The 21,631-nt window shown below is 39.4% G+C and overlaps 1 protein-coding gene across 3 annotated transcripts in view; it reads left to right on the forward strand.

The window, feature by feature from the left end:
- Window positions 1-21,542, forward strand: part of NEMF (nuclear export mediator factor) — a 69,851-nt gene extending 48,309 nt beyond the window's left edge. For all 3 annotated transcript variants that reach the window (XM_033188105.1, XM_033188106.1, XM_033188108.1), the window contains 14 exons: window positions 1,949-2,006; window positions 2,534-2,592; window positions 2,688-2,808; window positions 4,272-4,551; window positions 5,271-5,313; window positions 5,438-5,487; window positions 8,994-9,147; window positions 15,599-15,676; window positions 15,801-15,998; window positions 18,353-18,385; window positions 19,763-19,863; window positions 19,948-19,991; window positions 20,081-20,160; window positions 20,372-21,542. In XM_033188105.1, coding sequence (XP_033043996.1) covers window positions 1,949-2,006; window positions 2,534-2,592; window positions 2,688-2,808; window positions 4,272-4,551; window positions 5,271-5,313; window positions 5,438-5,487; window positions 8,994-9,147; window positions 15,599-15,676; window positions 15,801-15,998; window positions 18,353-18,385; window positions 19,763-19,863; window positions 19,948-19,991; window positions 20,081-20,160; window positions 20,372-20,449 — 1,377 coding nt within the window. In that variant the 3' untranslated portion in view covers window positions 20,450-21,542. The remainder of the gene's footprint in view (window positions 1-1,948; window positions 2,007-2,533; window positions 2,593-2,687; window positions 2,809-4,271; window positions 4,552-5,270; window positions 5,314-5,437; window positions 5,488-8,993; window positions 9,148-15,598; window positions 15,677-15,800; window positions 15,999-18,352; window positions 18,386-19,762; window positions 19,864-19,947; window positions 19,992-20,080; window positions 20,161-20,371) is intronic.
- The last annotated feature ends 89 nt before the right edge of the window (window positions 21,543-21,631 follow it).

The following is a 21,631-nucleotide window of genomic DNA, read 5'->3' on the forward strand; positions in this document are numbered from 1 at the left end:
GATTTAGTTTCATTTTTGTACCTTTTTATATTTATTCTATGCTGTGCTGTGATATTGTCATTATAGGGGGATTATAAATTGCTACCTCAGTGCTGTTATGAAAGTGGTTTTAATTCTTTTATTAAGAAATTTTTTTAGAATGAAATTTAGTGTGTTTTTAATCCCTTGCTGGTTTTTTGTGTTTGTTTGTTTTGAGATGGAGTCTTGCTCTGTTGCCCAGGCTCGAGTGCGGTGGTGCAATTTCAGCTCACTGCAGCCTCCGCCTCCTGAGTTCAAGCGATTCTCCTGCCTCTTCCTCCTGTGTAGCTGGGACTACAGAAGTGTGCCACCACACCTGGCTACTTTTTCTATTTTTATAGAGATGGGGTTTGGCCATATTGGCCAGGCCAGGTCTCAAACTCCTGGCCTCAAGTGAACTCCTTCTTCCGCCTCCCAAAGTGCTGGGATTACAGGTGTGAGCTAGCACACTTGGCCCCTTGCTATTTTAATAACTATGACTAATAAAGATACTCTGAAGATTTGGGGGTTTCAAAGATTTATAATTTTTTTTTTTTTTTTTTGAGATGGAGTGTTGCTCTGTCACCCAGGCTAGAATGCAGTGGTGCGATCTCGGCTCACTGCAACCTCTGCCTCCTGGGTTCAAGCAGTTCTCTGCCTCAGCCTCCTGAGTAACTGGGATTATAGGTACCCGCCACCACGCCTGGCTAATTTTTGTGTTTTTAATAGGGACAGAGTTTCACTGTCTTAGCCAGGCTAGTCTTGAACTCCTGACCTCATGATCCACCCACCTTGGCTTCCCAGAGTACTGGGATTGCAGGCATGAGCTACCACGCCTGGCCCCCAAATGTTTTTAAATTATGGGATAAGTTTACTCACTTTCTGTTTGCCAAAATAGGATATATTTTTTAAAAATCTCCTATAATCTTTATTTCATATAGTGAAAGGTTACTTTTGCCTCATGCCTGTAATCCCAGCACTTTGGGAGGCCAAGGTGGGCAGATCATGAAGTCAGGAGTTCGAGGCCAGCCTGGCTAGTATAGTGAAACCCCACCTCTACTAAAAAAATACAAAAATTAGCCGGGCGTGGTGGTACACGCCTGTAGTCCCAGCTACTTGGGAGGCTGAGGCAGGAGAATCGCTGGAACCTGGGAGGCTGAGATTACAGTGAGCCAAGATTGGGCCACTGCACTCCAGCCTGGGTGACAGTGCGAGACTCTGTCTCAAAAAAAAAAGAAAAAAAAACTTTATTATCAAAAACAGTATCTTAGACAAGGATTTTATTTAATAAATAGAGCTTTATTTTAATAAACATAGCTTTATGATAAGCTCATTGACCTATCGTTAGTTTTCTCATTACATCTCATGCTGGAAGAGATGAGTGGACCAGTTCTGCTGTCATCCATGGCATTTGAAAATTATTGCCGGGCATGGTGGCTCACGCCTGTAATCCCAGCACTTGGGGAGGCTGAGGCAGATGGATCACGAGGTTAGGAGTTCAAGACCAGCCTGGCCAACATAGTGAAAGCCCGTCTCTACTAAAAATACACAAATCAGCCGGGCATGGTGGCGAGTGCCTGTAGTCCCAGCTACTCAGGAGGCTGAGGGAGGAGAATCGCTTGAACCCAGGAGGTAGAGGTTGCAGTGAGCTGAGATTGTGCTACTGCACTTCAGCTTGGGCAACAGAGTGAGACTTCGTCTCAAAAAAAAAAAAAAAAAAGAAAGAAAATGATTGATGTAGTGGATTCTTTGTTTTTTCTTTGTTACTTCGAGAGGCTTATCTGTCATGAAAGGTATCTTTCCCTTCAGTATTGAGAATTTATATGAAATTACAAACTTTTCAGGAGACAGTGTGGCTTACTTGACTCTGAATTTACTTTCTCCTTAAGTGGAAAAAGAAAACCGGAGTATTTTTTAAAATAAGAATATAATGTATTATTGTGTTCTTCAGGTATCTAAAACAGCACCAACTGGAGAATATCTGACAACAGGAAGCTTCATGATAAGAGGTAATGTCTTGACAGGAAAAATATCCCTAGACTTGTCAATAGATTATGGAGACAGGTTTTAGGACGGATTACAGATACTCTTAGAACAGAAACTAATTACTCGGATTTCTTATATAAAGTCTGCTATGAAATAAAGAAATTTTTGCCTTGGTGGGACAAGTTTAGTGTTTGTCATATCTTCATGTATATTTGTTTTGAGGGCAGTGCACTTTCGCGTAGTTTAGTTATAAGGATAAGAAAGTATAGCCTGAACTTGTTTCTGAAAATAGAATATTCAGGGTCTGACTGACCCAGAATATCAGAGCAAGCGTATATTTTTTTTTCTTCTTAATAAGTGTTCCTATACATACTGCCCAGTTCTATAAATAAATTTTATATTATTTATAATATAAATGTTATTCATGACATAGCAAAAGACAAAATGGATATGACCATTCGTGTCATCTGACACTAATTTTTTTTTGTTTTGTAAGCAAAAAGTAGAGAAACCTGATTTTTAAAGCATTAATGTATGTTATCTTTTGTAGGAAAAAAGAATTTTCTTCCTCCCTCGTATCTAATGATGGGGTTTAGCTTCCTTTTTAAGGTACTCTTCAGCTTCTTGGTTATTTATTTATTTTTTTCCTGATTTTCACTGGTCTTGTTTAAAGCTCCGTCACTGAAAAATAACTATTTCTTTAGGTAGATGAGTCTTGTGTTTGGAGACATCGGGGTGAACGAAAAGTCAGAGTACAGGATGAAGACATGGAGACACTGGCAAGTTGCACAGGCGAACTCATATCAGAAGAAATGGAACAATTAGGTAGTTTATAGATTTTAAGAAATTAGTTTTTGTGATGTTTTTTGTTACCAAGTTTTGCTTCTAAATCCTTAGAAGATCATGTCTCTTTTGGGATAATCTAAATATCTTAAAAAAACTCAAACTACTTGCTGTAAATTTTACTGAATTTTGTTTTTGGAAATGCTAAATATATTTATTCTAGTGAATTTAAAAGTACTTATCAGGCCAGGCGTTGTGGCTCATGCCTGTAATCTCAGCACTTTTGGGAGTCCGAGGCAGGTGGATTGCTTGAGCTCAGGAGTTTGAGACCAGCTCCTGGGCTGGGACAACCCAGGGACGAGCCTGGGCAACATGGCAAAACCTCGTCTCTACCAAAAAAATCAGCGCCTCTAGTCCCAGCTACTGAAGAGGCTGAGGTGGGAGGCTTGCTTGAACCTGGGAGGCAAAATATTTGTTTCAAGTAGAGAGTAATTATAGTTGCTAGAATAAATTTACCTGCCTACCTAAAGGAACTACGGAAAATATTCCCACTAAACTATTTTGTAGTTATTCTCTCTGCTAAGGTCATTCCTTTTTACAGGTAATATTGCATTGTTTCATTTACTATTACTGTTGTGCTGTAAGATTCTATTGATTGAAGCTCACCATTTCCCTGGGACTGTATAAAGGGCCTTATTTACATTCTTTTTTTTTTTTGCCCCCGAGACGGAGTTTCAGTCTGTTGCCAGACTAGAGTGTAGTGGCGCGATCTCGGCTCACTGCAACCTCTGCTGCCCAGGTTCAAGCAATTCTTCTGCCTCAGTCTCCTGAGTAGCTGGGATTACAGGCACCTGCCACCACGCCTGGCTAATTTTTGTATTTTTAGTACACGGGGTTTCACCATCTTTGCCAGGCTGGTCTTGAACTCCTGACCTCATGATCCACCCACCTCGGCCTCCCAAAGTGCTGGGATTACAGGCGTGAGCCACTGCACCTGGCCTATTTACATTATTTTCTATTCTTGTAACCATCCTTGTCAGATGAGTGGTGGCATGTCATTTTGCAAGTGAGACAGTAGACCCTATTACTACTATTAGTTCCTTTGCAAAAGAATGAGCACCTGTTATGTGTGTTATATAATATGTATTTAAGTTTTATGTGCAAATTATAATAAAAGCAGCAAAAGTTATACAACTGATTTTGCTGTCTTGCTTTTTGGAAATACCCAACTAAGGCAAACGTGTGGTTTTCATTGTTGAAAGGGTAGCAATGTCCAAGAAATTTATTGTGGTAAAGGATCTTGGAGATCATTTAGTTCAACCTATTCATGATACAGGTTATTCTTTTGTCTAAGAGTACCCTTTGGGAACGATCAGGCATTTTTCTGGTGATTTTTTGGAGAAATATGGGAGAAACAGTCAGTGGAATATTTTTATGACGTTTTCAGGAAATGACCTGGCTTGGTTGGTAGTCCCACACTGACTTTCCTTATGGTAATTCTACAGATGGAGGTGATACTAGCAGTGATGAGGATAAAGAGGAACATGAAACTCCTCCTGTAGAAGTAGAACTCATGACTCAGGTTAACCAAGAGGATATCACTGTTCAGAGTGGTAGAGATGAACTGAATGAGGAGCTCATTCAGGAAGAAAGCTCTGAAGATGAAGGAGAATATGAAGAGGTTAGAAAAGATCAGGATCCTGTTGGTGAAATGAAGGATGAAGGGGAAGAGACATTAAATTATCCTGATACTACCATTGACATGTCCCACCTTCAACCCCAAAGGTAATTAAAAAATAAAATTTTACATATTATTGTGTAAGCCGAGAATGATGATGAGGTAATCCTTACCAAGATAATACCAAGATTGACATCCGTACTTTTACCCTCGATTGTTTTACTGCTTTTTCACCATTTGATTGGGTCTGTCTGCAAAGAAATTCCCCGGACCAGGGTAGAAAAATACAGTGCGTTTAGAGTGGCCAAACTAGACCCAAAGAGAAACAACTCAATGGTTATAATTGCTAAAAACATAACAAAGGCAATTCCATCAAACAATGTGTTTTAGTCTACATAATGTTTTACAGATCATCCGGTCTGTTAGTTATAAATGCACAAGTAACGATGTAATTCAGAACAGTCTAGGAGTCAGACAGACCAGTATTGGGTCTTAGGGTGTGTCCTTGGTAAAGTTACTTTGTGCTTAAGCTTCAGTTTCCTTCTTGGTGAAAACAGAATGGTATCCCTTTCATGGGGATTTATGCATGTATACCATCTGGCGGTGCCTGACACACAGTAAGTTTTCAATACACGTCACCTATTTTAAAATGTATATGGAAGTGTGGAGAGAGGAGCAATTTGGTTGTATGCTTTTCTCACTTTACCAAATCTGAAAATCTGTTGGATTGCCAGTACTGAAGAGTATGGTGTGGGAACATCTGGGGGCTTTGTAAATGAGTGTCTTTTACAGGCTGGTAGAGACTCCCTTCTGTTTATTTTCATAGGTCCCTCCAGAAATTGGCTTCAAAAGAGGAATCTTCTAATTCTGTAAGCTATTTTCAGTTTTATGAAGAACATCCTATTCTCAAGGAATCATTTTCTACTTTTTAATACTTTTCAAAAAAATTAATAATAGTGTTGTTTGCATTTGCCTGTTTTTTGGTTTTAATAGAGTGACAGTAAATCACAGAGCCGGAGACATTTGTCAGCCAAGGAAAGAAGGTAAACACATCTGTGTTATCTAACTAAAAAGCATGATTTTCTTTTTTTTTTTGATAGCTCAGCTACCACAGATTACTTAGCTGTTTAAAGACTTCCTTCATTAAATTGACCAAGATTTAGCAGACATTTTTCGTTGTTAATATTAAGCTCTAATACATTTTTCTGTTTAAGGGCCCTAATCTGTCACTGTAATCAATGAAATAGACCTAGTAGAGTAAGTCCTCACTTAACATTTTCTTTTCTTTTTTTTTGTGACAGGGTCTCGCTTTGTTGCCCAGGCTTGAGTGCTAAGGTGCAGTTGTGGCTCACTACAGCCTCAAACTCCCAGGCAGTCTCCTGCTTCAGCCTCCCAAGTAGCTATAGTGGCGCATGCCACTACAAAAATGTTTGTATTTTTTGTAGAGACAGGGTTTCATCATGTTGCCCAGGCTGGTCTTGAACTCCTGGGCTCAAGTGATCCTCCCACCTTGACTGCCCAAAGTGCTGGGATTACAGGTATGAACCATTGATGCCCGGCCTTCACTTAACATTTTCTTTTTTTTTTTTTGAGATGGAGTCTCACTCCGTCGCCCAGGCTGGAGTGCAGTGGCGCGATTTCAGCTCACTGCAAGCCCCATCTCCTGGGTTCACGCCATTCTCCTGCCTCAGCCTCCCAAGTTGCTGGGACTACAGGCACCCGCCACCATGCCCGGCTAATTTTTTGTATTTTTAGTAGAGATGGGGTCTCACCGTGTTAGCCAGGATGGTCTCGATCTTCTGACCTCATGATCCAACCGCCTCAGCCTCCCAAAGTGCTGGAATTACAGGCATGAGCCACCACGCCCAGCCCACTTAACATTTTCAATAGGTTCTTGGAAACTTGGACTTAAGAGAAACAATGTGTAATGAAACCAATTTTGCCATGGGCTAATTGATATAAACAGGAGTTAAGTTCCTCTGGCATATTTTTGGTCACAAAACCATCACAAAACTTCTAAATAAAGACTGAAAACACTTCTAATATTAAACATTAAAATAAATATAAATTGTACATATATTTAAGAAAGATTAATGAAAGCAAGCATGATAATTATTTACCCAATTTTTGGTAAATCAATGAGTGATGGTAGTTGTGGTAGTGGGTTAAATCAAGGACTATTTGCAAAGTGAAAATTGTAGAGTAACTCCTACTACTATGAGGTTCAAAAACAAAAATATGGCACGTTCTTTAAGTACTTTCATACTACATTGTTTATTGTTGTACATTAGTATGACTATAGTTTATGAATTTTTGACAATCATTTATATTAAGTCATTCATTCATTCATTCATTTTTCAACCGCTTATTCCAGTTAAGGGTCATTGGTGGCAAGAGCCTATCCTGGCAAATCAGGGCAACAGGCCAGAACCATCCCAGAACAGGATGTCATTCCATTGCAGGGCACTCATTCATGCTGGGATAATTTAGACACGCCAGTTAACCTAACATGCGCATTTTGGGATGTGAGAGAAAACCTGAGTACATGGTGAAAACCCACATAGACATGGGGAGAACATGTAGGCTCTGCACAGATGGTGGCCATGGCCAGGAATCAATTTTGTTTTTTGTTCTCATCAAAGTTATAACAATGATGTTGAATTAAATTATGTTATTTGAGGACTTGCTCTAATAAGACAGCTTTTACTACATAAATATGTACAATAATGATTTCAGTGTATTACATAGACTAGTTCTAGGGTAATATTGTCAGGAATAAATAGGAATACCTGAAATTAGGAAAGTTTTACATAAGACAGAAGACTTGATTTTTGATTTTTGATTTTTTTTTTTGAGACGGAATCTTGCTCTGTGGCCCAGGCTGGAGTGCAGTGGTGTGATCTTGGCTCACTGCAAGCTCCGCCTCCCAGGTTCACACTATTCTCCTGCCTCAGCCTCCCGAGTAGCTGGGACTACAGGCGCCCACCACCTCGCCTGGCTAATTTTGTTTTTGTATTTTTAGTAGAGATGGGGTTTCACCGTGTTAGCCAGGATGGTCTCGATCTTCTGACCTCATGATCCGCCCGCCTCGGCCTCCCAAAGTGCTGGATTACAGACGTGAGCCACCATGCCATGCCAGGCCAATTTTTTTTTTTTTTTTTTTTTTTAGCAGGTCTCAGGAAGCAAGTAGAAGCAAGGCAAGGGCAGAAGGGAAGGAAACGACTACTGTAGGGTGGGAAAGACTAAGACAACTAAAGCATTCCAGGAAGAGGCCCTAAATCGGAATGGACAGTAAAGTCTTTTCATTTGAGAAGGATAATCATTAAACAATTACAGAGAATTCTGAGCATATAGCACTGTGCTAGATACTTACTGAGTATACAAAGAGGTAAAGTATAAAGCTCATGCCTTAAAGAGGCTTTTGAGTCCTGGATTCAGGAAGTAGTCATAAATATGTAAATAGTATCTGAAAGTGATAAAGTAGTTCAAGAGTAAGAGATTGCTATGAGTTCAGATGTTTGGGGAAATAACATCAGAAGTACACCTTGAAAGATATGTTAGCGGTTAAGTAAATGAAAGAGGGAGACTCCAAGGAGAATTAGCATTAACAAAGGGGAGTGCTTCTTTGGGGTAATATGCATAGTGCTTTGGGGAAATGATAAATAGACTCAGTGTGAAGGAAGAGAAAGTTTGTTTATTAAATGGTAGATGATATGATTGGAGAAGTAAATTTGAACTAAAAATGGAGTACTTAAAAGCTAAGGATTTTGGACTGTACCCTTTAAAGTGATACGAAGAGAATGTGACATAGGCAAATGATTAAGGAAGATTAAAACAGAAGTTAACGGCCGGATGTGGTGGCTCATGCCTGTAATCCCAGCACTTTGGGAGGCTGTGGCGAATAGATCACCTGAGGTCAGAAGTTCAAGACCAGCCTGACCAACATGGTGAAACCCTGTATCTACTAAAAATACAAAGTTAACTGGGCGTGGTGGCACAAACTCTGTCTTAAAAAAAAAAATTCAGAAGATACAGACTCTGGAGGAAGTCTGAGTGGGATGTAATGAGGACCTGAACTAAGACGCTGGCATTGGGAACAGAAAGAATACCACAGTAATAAAATTTACCCTTCCTTCTTAACCTGTGTATTTTTTAATCCATTTAGTCAACCAACCAGTCAACAAATGTTTTATTAAATGCCTAAGACCTCCCCATGCTATGTTGATACAAAGAGTACAAATCCCAGTGCCTGGCCATTAAGGTGTTCAGGGGCTAAATGTGCCTAGTGAGTAAGGATGAGTCAGGGGTGACAATATGTTGAGCTTGGATGATGGAAAGAAAGATAAATCCATGAGAGTTGAAAAATTTTCATCTTTTTCCTACGTGATGATTTTGAGCATCTTTGTATTTTCTAACTTGGTGATTAACAAGTGAAGCAGAAGCCATGACCATTTATATACTGTATATGTGCCCTTTCCCATGGAACTTTTTTAGGGCACTAAGAATTGAAATTCTAAGAATGAGATGTTTCCATGTCTTTTTTATTCAGGGAAATGAAAAAGAAAAAGCTTCCAAGTGACTCAGGAGATGTAGAAGTGATAGAGGGAAAGGATAAAGAGAAAGAAAGTACTGTACCCATTGAAACTCATCAGAACACAAGCAAAAATGTTGCGGCTGTACAGCCAATGAAACGAGGACAAAAGGTAAACTTCAAGATGATCTATATGGTTCACAGTTAAGTTGTGAGGTTCCTTTTTAATTTTTTAAAGTTGAAGTGAAATAGAAAATGTAGGCCAAAAAATAATCCTTTGTGATTTCCTTTGACTAAAAATTAGTTGAGTAGATACAGCATTTGGGGAACATAGAGATCACTACTAGAAGTTATTTAGACTTCCAAGATCATCTGCACGGAAGCTTTCATTTTATCTGGAAGAGTAATAGGAGACTATGGTTTGCCAAAGTCGTCCAGCTAGTTAAGTAGCAGAGCTGATATTTATTGAGAATTTAGCTCAGTAATTTTTCGATTTTGGTTAGAGTTCTTAGATATTTTGCTAAAGGTGGATGATGAAGAAAGAAGTACTTGTGATAGAACATACTCTTTCCACACCGCCCCCGCCAGCTCCCCCGAGATAGAGTCTTGCTCTGTCACCCACGCTGGAATGCAGTGGTGCAGTCAGGGCTCACTGCAGTAGCCTTAACTTCTAGGCTCAAGTGATCCTCCCATCTCAGTCTTCCAAGTAGTTGGGACCACACAGGTGCATGCCACCATACTCAGCTAATTCTTTTTATTTTTTGTAGCGATGGGGTCTAACTATATTGTCCAGGCTGGTCTCAAACTCCCAGGTTCAAGTGATCTTCCTGCCTCACCCTCCCAAGGTGCTTGGAACTAGAGGTGTGTTAGCCACCATGTCTGGTTACAATATAATATACTCTTCAAAATGCTATAGCAGCCAGGTGCAGTGGCTCATGCCTGTAATCTCAGCACTTTGGGAGGCTGAGGCAGGTGGATCACTTGAGGCCAGGAGTTCAAGACCAGCCTATCTAACATGGTGAACCCCATCTCTACTAAATATACAAAAATTAGCCAGGCATGGTGGTACATGCCTATAGTCGCAGCTACTCGAGAGGCTGAGGCAGAAGAATTGTTTGAACCCAGGAGGCAGAGGTTGCAGTGAGCCAGGATCATGCCACTGCACTCCAGCCTGGGTGACATGGCGAGACTCTGTCTCAAAAAAAAAATGCTGTAGCAGTATAAAAGTGAGGGGATTATGGACTAATTTATCATTGTACCTCTTTTAAAATTTAAATTTCTTTGCAATCTTTTTTTTTTTTTTTTTTAAAGAGGGTCTTGCTGTGTTGTCCAGGTTGGAGTGCAGTGGCTGTTTACAGGCATGTTTGTAGCATACTACAGCTTTGAACTCATGGGCTCATGCACTCCTCCTACCTCAGCCTACCAAGTAGCTGGACCACAAGTGCATGCCACCACACTAGGCTATAATCTTTATAAATATGTTTTGTGATCTTTCCTTCATAGAGGTCAGATTTTCCTATGCTTTTTTCCAGTGAGCTGCAAATAAATGGACATGTGCATAAGGAAGGGAAGACTCAACATAATAAAAATATAAATTCTCCTCATATATAATTTCAACATGACTTTAATCAGAATTGAGATTTTAATGCTTGATAAAATAATTCTAACTTTATTTTAAAAGGAGTAAATAGTTGAGAATAGCTAAGAAAATGAGGGATTTCCCTATGAGGTAGTAAAATATTTAATGCTAGAATTTTTACAACAGCATGTTATTAACATAGGAATAGCTAGACAGAAAAAGTGAGACAGAATAAAATCTAGACACAGGACCACTACCTGATATTTAGCATTTTAGTATGTGATAAAATAATATTGCAGATCATTTGAAAAGATAGGAAATATTCAGAATGATGGCTAACCATATGAAAACGGTACCACAGTGCATTGCAGGTGGAGAAAGTAAAGAACCACCAATAAAATTAAAAAACAAATGGCAAATCTGAAAAAAAAAAAAGTGATGAAAGAAATGCTATGTAAACCTGGGGAATTTTTTTTACTCATCATTTTAATAGATACTACATAGTCAGTCGTTCGGTAAATGTTTGAGTGTACAACATGGGAATTCCAGTCAAACGTCTTAACAGTGCTTCTGCCCTTTGACCCAGCAATTCCTCTTTTAGGAATTTATCCTAAAAAAAAAAAAAGATGGGTATGCACTGAGGACGTTGAAGTTTATATTTGTAATAGCACAAAAACTGCAATTAATCTTAAGTGTACAACAATATGAAATAATAAATGATGCATTTTTACAATGAAATATTCTGCAGATAGGTTAAGTTTTAAGGCAAATCCTGATAGAATTTTTATTAAAATACATTAAATTTTTAGATTATTTTCTGGGGAATTGTCATTTTAACCACTTTGAGTCTTCCTATGGAAAACCATGATTGTGCAATTATAAAACTATAATTGAGCAATCTGCCCGCCTCAGCTTCCCAAAGTGTTGGGATTACAGACGTAATCCACTGCGCCCTACCTGTTTTTAAAACTTTCATTTCCTAGTTGTTATTTGCTGGTACATGGGAAGACACCATTCATGTTCATCTAGTAATGGGCAATCTTATAGAGCACTTACTAATTTTAATACTTTGTCTGTAGGCAGTCATATCGTCTACAAATTATGGCTTTTCTTCTAGTCTTAATATCTTTTTATTTTCCCCGTGTTTTTTGCAGTGACTGAAAAGCAAAAGTATTGTGTTTCATAGAAGTAGTAATTGTGTATATCTTTGTTAATTCCATTAAAGGAACTAAGATTTTATCATTGTGGGATGTTTCCTTTGGTTGTTGGAAGACACCTTTTTGAAAGTTTTTTTTAATAATGATGAGCTAAATGTCTCTGAGTGGTTTTTCTGTATCTGTTGCATTCTTTTTGCTTGTTTTTTTGTTTTTGAGACAGGGTCTCACTCTGTCGCCCAGGCTAGAATGCAGTGGTATGGTTATGGCTCACTGCATCCTCAACCTTCTGGGCCCAAACCATCTTTCTACCTCAGCTTCCCAAACAGCTGGGACCACAGGTGTGTGCCACCATGCCTGGCTAATTTTTATTTTTATTATTTTTAGAGACAGGGTCTATATCCAGGCTGGTTTCTAACTCCTAGGTTCAAGTTATCCTCCTGCTTGGTCTCCGAAAGTGCTAAAGTTACAGGCATGAGCCACCATGCCCAGCCTATTGCATTATTTTCTCTGTCTATGGTATATTACTGGAGCAAAATCTATTAATTGGCCTCTAATTTCTCATACTGTCTCTGCCTGGTTTTTGTGTTTACACATTATATCAGTTTCATAAAATAAGTTTAGGAGCTCTCCCTCTTTTTCTGCTCTCTAGAACTTTGTATAAAATGGAGATTGTTGGTGGCTCAAGCCTGTAATCCCAGCACTTTGGGAGGCTGAGACAGGCGGATCACGAGGTCAGGAGATTGAGACCATCCTGGCGAACACGGTGAAACCCCGTCTCTACTAAAAATACAAAAAATTAGCTGGGCGAGGTGGCGGGCGCCTGTGGTCCCAGCTACTCGGGAGGCTGAGGCAGGAGAATGGCGTGAACCCGGGAGGCGGAGCTTGCAGTGAGCTGAGATCTGGCCACTGCACTCCAGCCTGGGCGACAGAGCAAGACTCCGTCTCAAAAAAAAAAAAAAAAAAATGGAGATTGTGGCCGAGCACTGTGGCTCATACCTGTAATCCCAGCACTTTGGGAGGCTGAGGCGGTTGGGTCACGTGAGGTCAGGAGTTTGAGACTAGCCTGGCTAACATGGTGAAACCCCGTCTGTATTAAAAATACAAAAATTAGCCGGGTGTGGTGGGACCTATAGGTCCCAGCTTCTTGGAGGCGGAGGCAGGAGAATTGCTTGAGCCTGGGAGGCAGTGGTTGCAGTGAGCTGAAGTCATGCACTACACTCTAGCCTGGGTGACAGAGCAAGACTCTGTCACAAAATGGAGATTGTTCCTTGAAATTGGATAGCGTTTGCTTATAAAACTAGACCTAATGTTTTCAGTTTTGTGAGGAGATTTTTTTTTTTTAGACTGAGTCTTGCTTTTTTGCCCAGGCCAGGATGTAGTGTTGCAATCTTGGCTCACTGCAGCCTTGACCCCCTGGGCTCAAGCAGTTCTCCCACCTCAACTTCCCTAGTAGCTGGGACCACAGGTGTGTGCCACCATGCCCGGCTATTGTGAGGAGGTTTTTAAGAACTATTTTCAGTTTCTTTAATAATTTTAGGTTTATTCAGGTTTTCTGGGATTTTTTTTGAAGTTGGTTTTCCGAAGTTGTATTTTCTAAGAAACTCTGTTGTCATCAGGTTTTCCATTTCTCAGTCCAGTTTATTGGTAACAATATTTTTTCTCAATTTTTTTGAGGTACAGTGTACATAATAGTAAAATGCACAAATCTTTGGCTTAGTGAATTTTTTTTTTTTTTTTTGAGACAGAGTCTCGTTCTGTTGCCTAGGCTGGAGTGCAATGGCCTGATCTCGACTCACTGCAACCTCCACCTCCCGGGTTCAAGCAATTCTCCTGCCTCAGCCTCCCAAGTAGCTGGGACAACAGGCGTGCACCACTATGCCTGGCTACTTTTTGTATTTTCAGTAGAGACAGAGTTTCACCATGTTGGCCAGGATGGTCTTCATCTCTTGACCTCGTGATCCACCTGCCTTGGCCTCCCAAAGGGCTGGGATTACAGGCATGAGCCACCGTGTCCGGCCTCAGTGAATTTTTGTAAGCACACACATCTGTGAAACCACCACTCAGATCCAGATACTTTACTTGGAATGTTTCCAGCATCCCAGAAGGCTTATGCTTGTTTGCCAGTTTCTTTTTTTTTTTTTTGAGACAGGGTCTTGCTATGTTGCCAGGCTGGAGTACAGTGGTGGTGTGATCTCAGCTCACTGGATCCTCCTCCTCCTCCTGGGTTCAAGCAATTCTTCTGCTTCAGCCTCCTGAGTAGCTGGAACTATAGGCACACACCACCACACCCAGCTAATTTTTCTATTTTTAGTAGAGACGGGGTTTCACTTATGTTGGCCAGGATGGTCTCGCTCCTGACCTTGTGATCCACCCACCTCGGCCTCCCAAAGTGCTGGGCTTACAGGTGTGAGCCACTGCGCCCAGCTGGAAGGCTCATGCTTGCCACTTTCTAAGAATATCCCCACATGACTTTTTGTTTTTTGAGACAGAGTTTTACTCTTGTTGCCCAGGCTGGAGTGCAATAGCATGGTCTTGACTCACTGCAACCTCTGTCTCCCAGGTGCAAGCGATTCTCCTGCCTCAGCCTTCCAAGTATCTGGGATTACAGGCATGCACCACCACACCTGGCTGGTTTTTTTGTATTTTTGGTAGAGATGGTGTTTCACCATTTTGGTCAGGCTGGTCTTGAACTCCTGACCTCAGATGATCCACCTGCCCGGACCTCCCAAAGTGTTGGGATTACACGCGTGAACCACCATGCCAGACCCTCACATGACTTTTGGATCCATAAGTATGCATTTCTGTTCATATATGTATGAGTGGAATTTTCTGGGTTGTGGCATACATGTTGTTTGGCTTTCTTAGATACTGCCAGTCAGTTTTCCAGAGTAGCTGTGTCAGTTTCCCACCAAGCAGTGTATGAGAGTCCAGTTACCCCTCATCCGTAGTAACGCTTGGTGTTATCAGGTTTTCTTTTTTCAGTCATTTAAGTGTGTATATGCTGATAGCTCATTTGGCTTTTATTTCATGTCCCTGATGACTAATGACATTGAGCACTTTCTCGTGTTTATTGGACCTCAAAGCACCTATTTTAAAAATTGGTTTGTCCTATCTTTCTAGTTGATGTATACGAGTTCTCTCTAATCCTGAATACAAGTCCTTTCTTGGATATATGTATTGCAAGTGCTTTTCACACTTGGGGGCTTGTTCTTTTTCACTTTTCTAATAGTCTTTTTTGATGAGTAGCATTTTAAAATTCTAATTAAGTCTGATTTATCAGTATTCTTTTACGGCGTTTGTGTCCTGTTTAGGGAAGTCTTCACAATTTTCAAAATGTGTTATTTCGGTCCCAGCTAATACAATTAATCAAGACAAAAATCTCTAGAGTGGGGCCTAGATGTTTATAGTTTAAAACCCCTAGAGTGATTTGGGGATGTAATCAGGGTAAAGAATAACTGGTTTATTTAATAAAATACAGAGTCTTGAAAGCCTCTAGAATAAGTGCCTAGCCTAGCTTTGCTGCTTTATTTCTTATTCTTCCTGCATGTGTACCCTGACTCCAACCAAATGTGATGACTTGCTATTACTATTCTCTCTTTTTAGACTTGCTTTTCCAATACTGTTTTACGTTATTTCTTCCTCGCAGTTCTTTATGTTGTGTTAATTTATCCTGACTTCTCTGTGTATCTTCTCTCCACCCTATGGTACATTCCTTGAGGATGAGGACTTCGGTTATCCAACTTTGTAGACTTCATATTGTTTATTATAATGGTGCCTTATTCAGTAAGCACTTTTGACAGAGAATATAAAGTAACACCATTTCTTTGCAAGTATTTGTTGACATTTTTTTGCTGAATATTTCCAACCAAAATCTTCTGATTTTGTAGAGTAAAATGAAAAAAATGAAAGAAAAATACAAAGACCAGGATGAAGAAGACCGTGAACTTATCATGAAATTGCTGGGGGTAAGTAACATCTAAAAACATTTTTTCTTTTGCTTTTCAAATGGGCATCTAGTCCACTGCCTAGCATATGACAGTCATTCAATACATTCTTAACACTGACTAATGTTTCCTCTATGAATTAAAGTCTGCAGGTTCAAACAGAGAAGAAAAAGGGAAGAAGGGGAAGAAAGGAAAAACAAAGGATGAACCTGTGAAGAAACAGCCCCAGAAACCCAGAGGTGGACAAAGGATCTCTGACAACCTTAAGAAAGAAACTCCGTTCCTTGAGGTTATAACTCATGAGTTGCAAGACTTTGCTGTAGATGATCCACATGATGACAAGGTAAGGCTACTATACATGTGGGCTTCTGCTTCTTCATTAGGGTGATTAACCATCCTGGGGTTCCCAGGACATGGGACTTTCAGTGCTAAAACCAAGACAAGTGGGTAACCCTATTCTTAATGGAATGTCATCTCAGAAATATAACCTGAAAGACTAAAATTGCAGTATCTTATCTAAGCATGAACTGGTAGTACTGATAGCTGATAAAAATTTTGTTACAAGCCTTTAGGAAGTAATCAGTTTTATGGAGAGGCTTTGATTCTGATGGGAACTGAGTTAAATTAAGACAGAGAGGCCGGGCGCGGTGGCTCATGCCTGTATTGCCAACACTTTAGGAGGCCAAGGCAGGCGGATCACAAGGTCAGGAGATCGAGACCATCCTAGCTAACATAGTAGAGACAGGTGAAACCCTGTCTCTACTAAAAAAATACAAAAATATTAGCCAGGTGTGGTGGCAAGCGCCTGTAGTCCCAGCTACTCAGGACGCTGAGGCAGGAGAATAGCACGAACCCAGGAGGTGGAGCTTGCAGTGAGCCAAGATCACACCACTGCACTCCAGCCTGGGCGACAGAGTGAGACTCTGTCTCAAAAAAAAGGAAAGAGAATTGGGATTATCTCGAAGATGAGTAGAAAATAAATTTTCACTTTCTCTAAGCTTTTCTGTAGGAATCTATGCTATATTGTCTTATATAATGTTGAAAATGGGTATACCATTTAAGAGCCAAGTACCCTGGTTACAAAACCAGTGAGAAGTTTGTATTTTTCCAGTTAAGATGATTGCCTAATTGTTCTATTAAAAGTACAGCAAGCTCAGCCTTCTGTATATCTTCTTACATGAATATGTACATCTTCTTGCCTTTTTTTTTTTTTTTTTTTTTTTTGAGGCAGTCTTGCTCTGTTGCCCAGGCTGGAGTGCAGTGGCACAATCTTGGCTCATTGCAACCTCCGCCTCCCAGATTCAAGTGATTATCCTGCCTCAACCTTCCAAGTAGCTGGGATTACAGGCGTGCATCATCACACCTGGCTAATTTTTGTATTTTTAGTAGAGATGGGGTTTCACCAGAAACTAGTTGGCCAGACTGGTCTTTAACTCCTGATCTCAGGTGATCCGCCTGCCTTGGCCTCCCAAAGTGTTGGGATTACAGGCATGAGCCACACGCCCAGCCTGTTTATTTTTTAATAACTTGGTTTAAAATAGAGACTGAATAAAAAAATTTTACTTTTGTCTCCAGCATTTTTATGGAAAGCTTGAGTTATAATTGTGTGCTCAGTTTAGTGCAGGTAATGCTTACAGGGATTCTGTATTACTATTTTCTTTTTTTCCCTGATGAACAGTTGTTGTTTAGTAATACTAAAACTCATTTTGGCTCTTAAAATTTGTACATTATTCTTGTGTTCTGTAAATCCTAGACTCAAAACTGCTCACTAGAGGTGTTAATTATTAATGTTCTTTCATGAGTAGGTGCTGTGGTCTAAATGTTATACCCCCCAACAATTCATATATGGGAACCTAAATTCCCAGCGTGATGGTATTAAGAGGTTGGGCCTTTAGGAAGTGAAGTCATGAGGGCTCTTCTGTCGTGAATGAGTGCCCTTTTGCCATATGAGGACACTGCAATAAGGTGCCATCTTTTTTTAAGATGAGGTCTCCCTGTGTTGCCCAGGCTGGTATTGAACTGCCGGGCTCAAGGGATCCCCCAACCTCAGGCTCTCAAAGTGCTCGGATTACAGGTATGAGCCACCACACCCAGCCTAAGGTGCCATCTTTGAGGCAAGCCCTTATCAGACATTGAATCTGCTGGTGCCTTGACGCTGGACTTCCCAGCCTCCAGAACTGTAAGAAGTAAAATTTCTGTTTATAAATTATACAGTCTAAGGTATTTTGTTACAGCAGCCTGAACAGACTGAGACAATCGGTTATCTCCAGATAGATTTTTCTTAAGGAAACAAAATTAAGCATATTTTATGGGATATGGGAAAAATTTATCCAAAAGTGTTGAACAAATATTTAAATAAAAGTTATGTTGACCAGAATTCTCTATTTGCTTTTCTCCTGGCAAACTTATCAGCCTTAGTTGTCATTTTAAATTCTCCCTGTAACTTTTGCTGCTTTAACATATACTTTATATGAAAGTTTCAGTTCCCACCTCCTCTACTTCAGAGAACTACCCTTCTTCTCTTGAATGACATTACTTTCTTAATAAACACACACACACAAACACACGAATCCACTTCCCTGTGGGTCAGCAATGACAGTCTGGTTATATCACTGTTTCTTTCTCCTTATGGTTTAATGGTGTGGAATTTCATTTTACATTATAGCTGACATTTTTATTTTTATATGTTCGGAACAGGAGGAGCAAGATCTGGATCAACAGGGAAATGAGGTATGATTTTATGTTGGGGTTCCTACTGCAACACTGTGATTACAATTCAGTTCCCAGAATGTTTGAAGCACAACTTATTAAAACTTAAAAACTTAAGACTGCAGGTCAAGAAGTCAAACTTTCAGAGTCTTAATCCCAACTCTGCTGTATGTAACTGTACAAACTTGGAAACATTATTCTTTGTGCCTCTGTTTCCTTATCTGAACCCAGGAGAGGGTTGTTTTGATAACTAATATATGTAAAGGGTATTTAGAAAAGTTTATGGCACATAGCAAACACTCAAATATCAATTATACTTCAGCACCAAGTATTCTGTCCTAAATCTGTAAGTTTATTCATATTGTTAAATAAATAGGGGCAATCTCACAGGCAGCACAGCAAATAAGAACTCTAAGAAGCTCTGGGATTTCTCCTTAATAATGGGGAAGAGAGAAGGCTGTTCTAGTCCAGGGTTTCTCAGCTTTGACACTATTAACATTAGGGGTTGGTTAATTCTTTGTTGTGGGGTCTGTCCCATTCATTATAAAATGGTTAGCGACATCCTTGGCCTTTACCCACTAGATGCCAGTAGCAGCCCCTACCTCTTCCTTCTCACCCCTCATCATGTCAACCAAAACTATTCCAGACATTGCCCATTGTCTTCTGAGGGCAGAATCTCCCCAGGTCGAGAAATAGTGGTGTAGCCAAGGTATTAGTCCCATTTCCATGTGATGGGACTTAAATCTACTTGTGGTTATTACTGCATCATTTAAATCCATAACAGGTTTCTGCAACTCAGGTAATATCCAATAGTTTTTTTCTTTTTTGAGACAGGGTCTCTGTCACCCAGGCTGGTGTCACTCAGTGCAGTGACAGGATCATGGCTCTCCACAACCTCTACCTCCTGGACTCAGGTGATCCTCCCCCCTCAGCCTCCCGAGCAGCTGGGACTACAGGCACCCGCCACTATGCCCAGCTAACTTTTGTATTTTTTGTAGAGATGGGGTTTCTCCATGTTGCCCAGGCTGGTCTTGAACTCCTGGGCTCAAGTGATCCACCCGCCTCAGCCTCAGTCTTCCAGAGTGCTAGGATTACAGGTGTGAGCCACTGCTCCTGGGCCTTCTTTCTCTTAAATGGAACTGTAGGTGGTATTTTGAAAATTATTGTTCTCAACTTATTATGCTAGGCAAAAATTAAGTAGTAAAGAATATATTTAAACATTGGTCTTCAACTCTTTGGAACTATGAAGCAGAGTTTAAGCATGACTGTTCCAGCTTAGATGGTGTATGTATCAGAAAAAGATAAAAAATATGTTGAGATATTAATCCAGGTGTTTTTGCATTTTTTTTTTAAAGAGTGGTATAAATTGCTTTTGTAACTGTTGTTTTCCCTTTTTAGGAAAACCTATTTGATTCTTTGACAGGCCAGCCACATCCTGAAGATGTACTACTGTTTGCCATTCCAATATGTGCCCCTTACACCACCATGACAAATTACAAGTAAGTTACCATTAGTTGACAGAATGGCTTTTGTGAATTGTTTTGTAATGTCTATTCAGTAACACATGTAATTCCTTTTTAAAGATATAAAGTGAAACTTACTCCTGGAGTGCAGAAAAAGGGAAAAGGTATTTAAATTTGTTTTTTTGAATTACGATTTTAAACAGTTCAGTGACTTAACAGTAGTAGATTATTCTTACTTTTTTTTTATTTACAGCTGCAAAAACAGCCTTGAATAGTTTCATGCATTCCAAAGAAGCAACAGCAAGAGAAAAAGACTTATTCCGCAGCGTAAAGGTAAAGTTCTCCTTCAGAAAAGGAATGTGGAGACTGACAGTACAATTTAAAATGTTAGCAGTTTTTTGTTATTTTAGTAGAAAATGCTGTCTTATTAGAAGCAGTAGTACCATTTCAGCTAAAAGTTTGGAAATGTTTTTCTTTTTTGTCATAAAAGAAACATGATTGACCATACAGGATGTGAAGATATTCAGCAATTTTCTTTTTTTAGGACACAGATTTATCAAGAAACATTCCTGGCAAAGTGAAAGTGTCTGCACCCAATCTTCTGAATGTAAAAAGGAAATAGCTGAAATGAAATTCTAAAATATTTGAGAAGAGTCAATTTTATAGCCTTTTGGAAGTTCAAAGATGAAAACACCATGTATCAGGACTTCTGCATTATAAAAATGAACTAAACATTGCCTTGCTATATTCACCAAAAGGACTTAATTCTTGTTTTTTCCCCAGTTTTATATAGAAGAAACACTGTCTATGATAGGATTTCCTAAAATATTTGTGGATAGTTAAATGCTAATTATATACATCTGTAATTAGTCTACATTTTCTTGACATTTGGGAGGTTAATACCAAGTATTCATTTCATGATGTAAAGAAACTGAACAGTGAAGTGGCTTGATTGCTTAGACTATTGACTTGGTAAGTCTACTGTATATAACATCTAACATATATATTACAGGCCAGCCACAGGGGTGTATTTAGGATTGTGTCTTGAACACTAAGTATTGGAGTGGATTTTCTTCTGCTTTCATCTATACTTGTCAAAAAATATATTAGACCAAAATGTAAAATGTAAGTAATAATTCTCATGACTCAGCTTAGTAAGTCCTAGAAGAAATTGGCGTTAATCATTTCTATTCATTTGTAGACCTTCAGGTTTGATCTTATTTTTTTCCTTGTAGTCTCATTCAGTTCTGTACCATTTTAATTTGCACCTTTACTAATTAATTACCAATATAGCACGTTACAGAGTATCTTAACCTATAATACCAGAAGTGCATTTTAAGGCTTACCACTAAAGACTCTGACCCACTTTTCCTGTCTCTTAACAGAATGGAAAATGAAATCATCATTATTTCCATTCCTTCATGAGCTACAAAACTTTTTAATTAATTAAAAAAAAAAAAACTTTGTAATTGACTGGACAACACCTGCCTGTATTCAGCATGACCACCTGCTCCAGCCCCTGCACTGAAGCGTTAAGGTCAAAGTACTACATAGTTGTTGGTCCCTCCACACTTTGTTTTCCCAGCCTCGTCATAATGTGAATATTAATGTTTAAAAAAAAAAAACCCTTTATTATGTTGTATTTACAACACTAGGTTACATGATTATAGACTACTCTTGCCATTAAAAAAAAAATCTATAATGTTTTTAAAAAATGACTTCAGCATTTTGATGATGGTAAGACTATTTAGTATAATGTTTCTACAGATATATATCCTGAAGTTACCGAAAAGGAAATATAACC

Source organism: Trachypithecus francoisi, unplaced genomic scaffold, assembly GCF_009764315.1.
Source record: "Trachypithecus francoisi isolate TF-2019V2 unplaced genomic scaffold, Tfra_2.0 Lachesis_group3, whole genome shotgun sequence".
Taxonomy (NCBI): Eukaryota; Metazoa; Chordata; class Mammalia; order Primates; family Cercopithecidae; genus Trachypithecus; species Trachypithecus francoisi.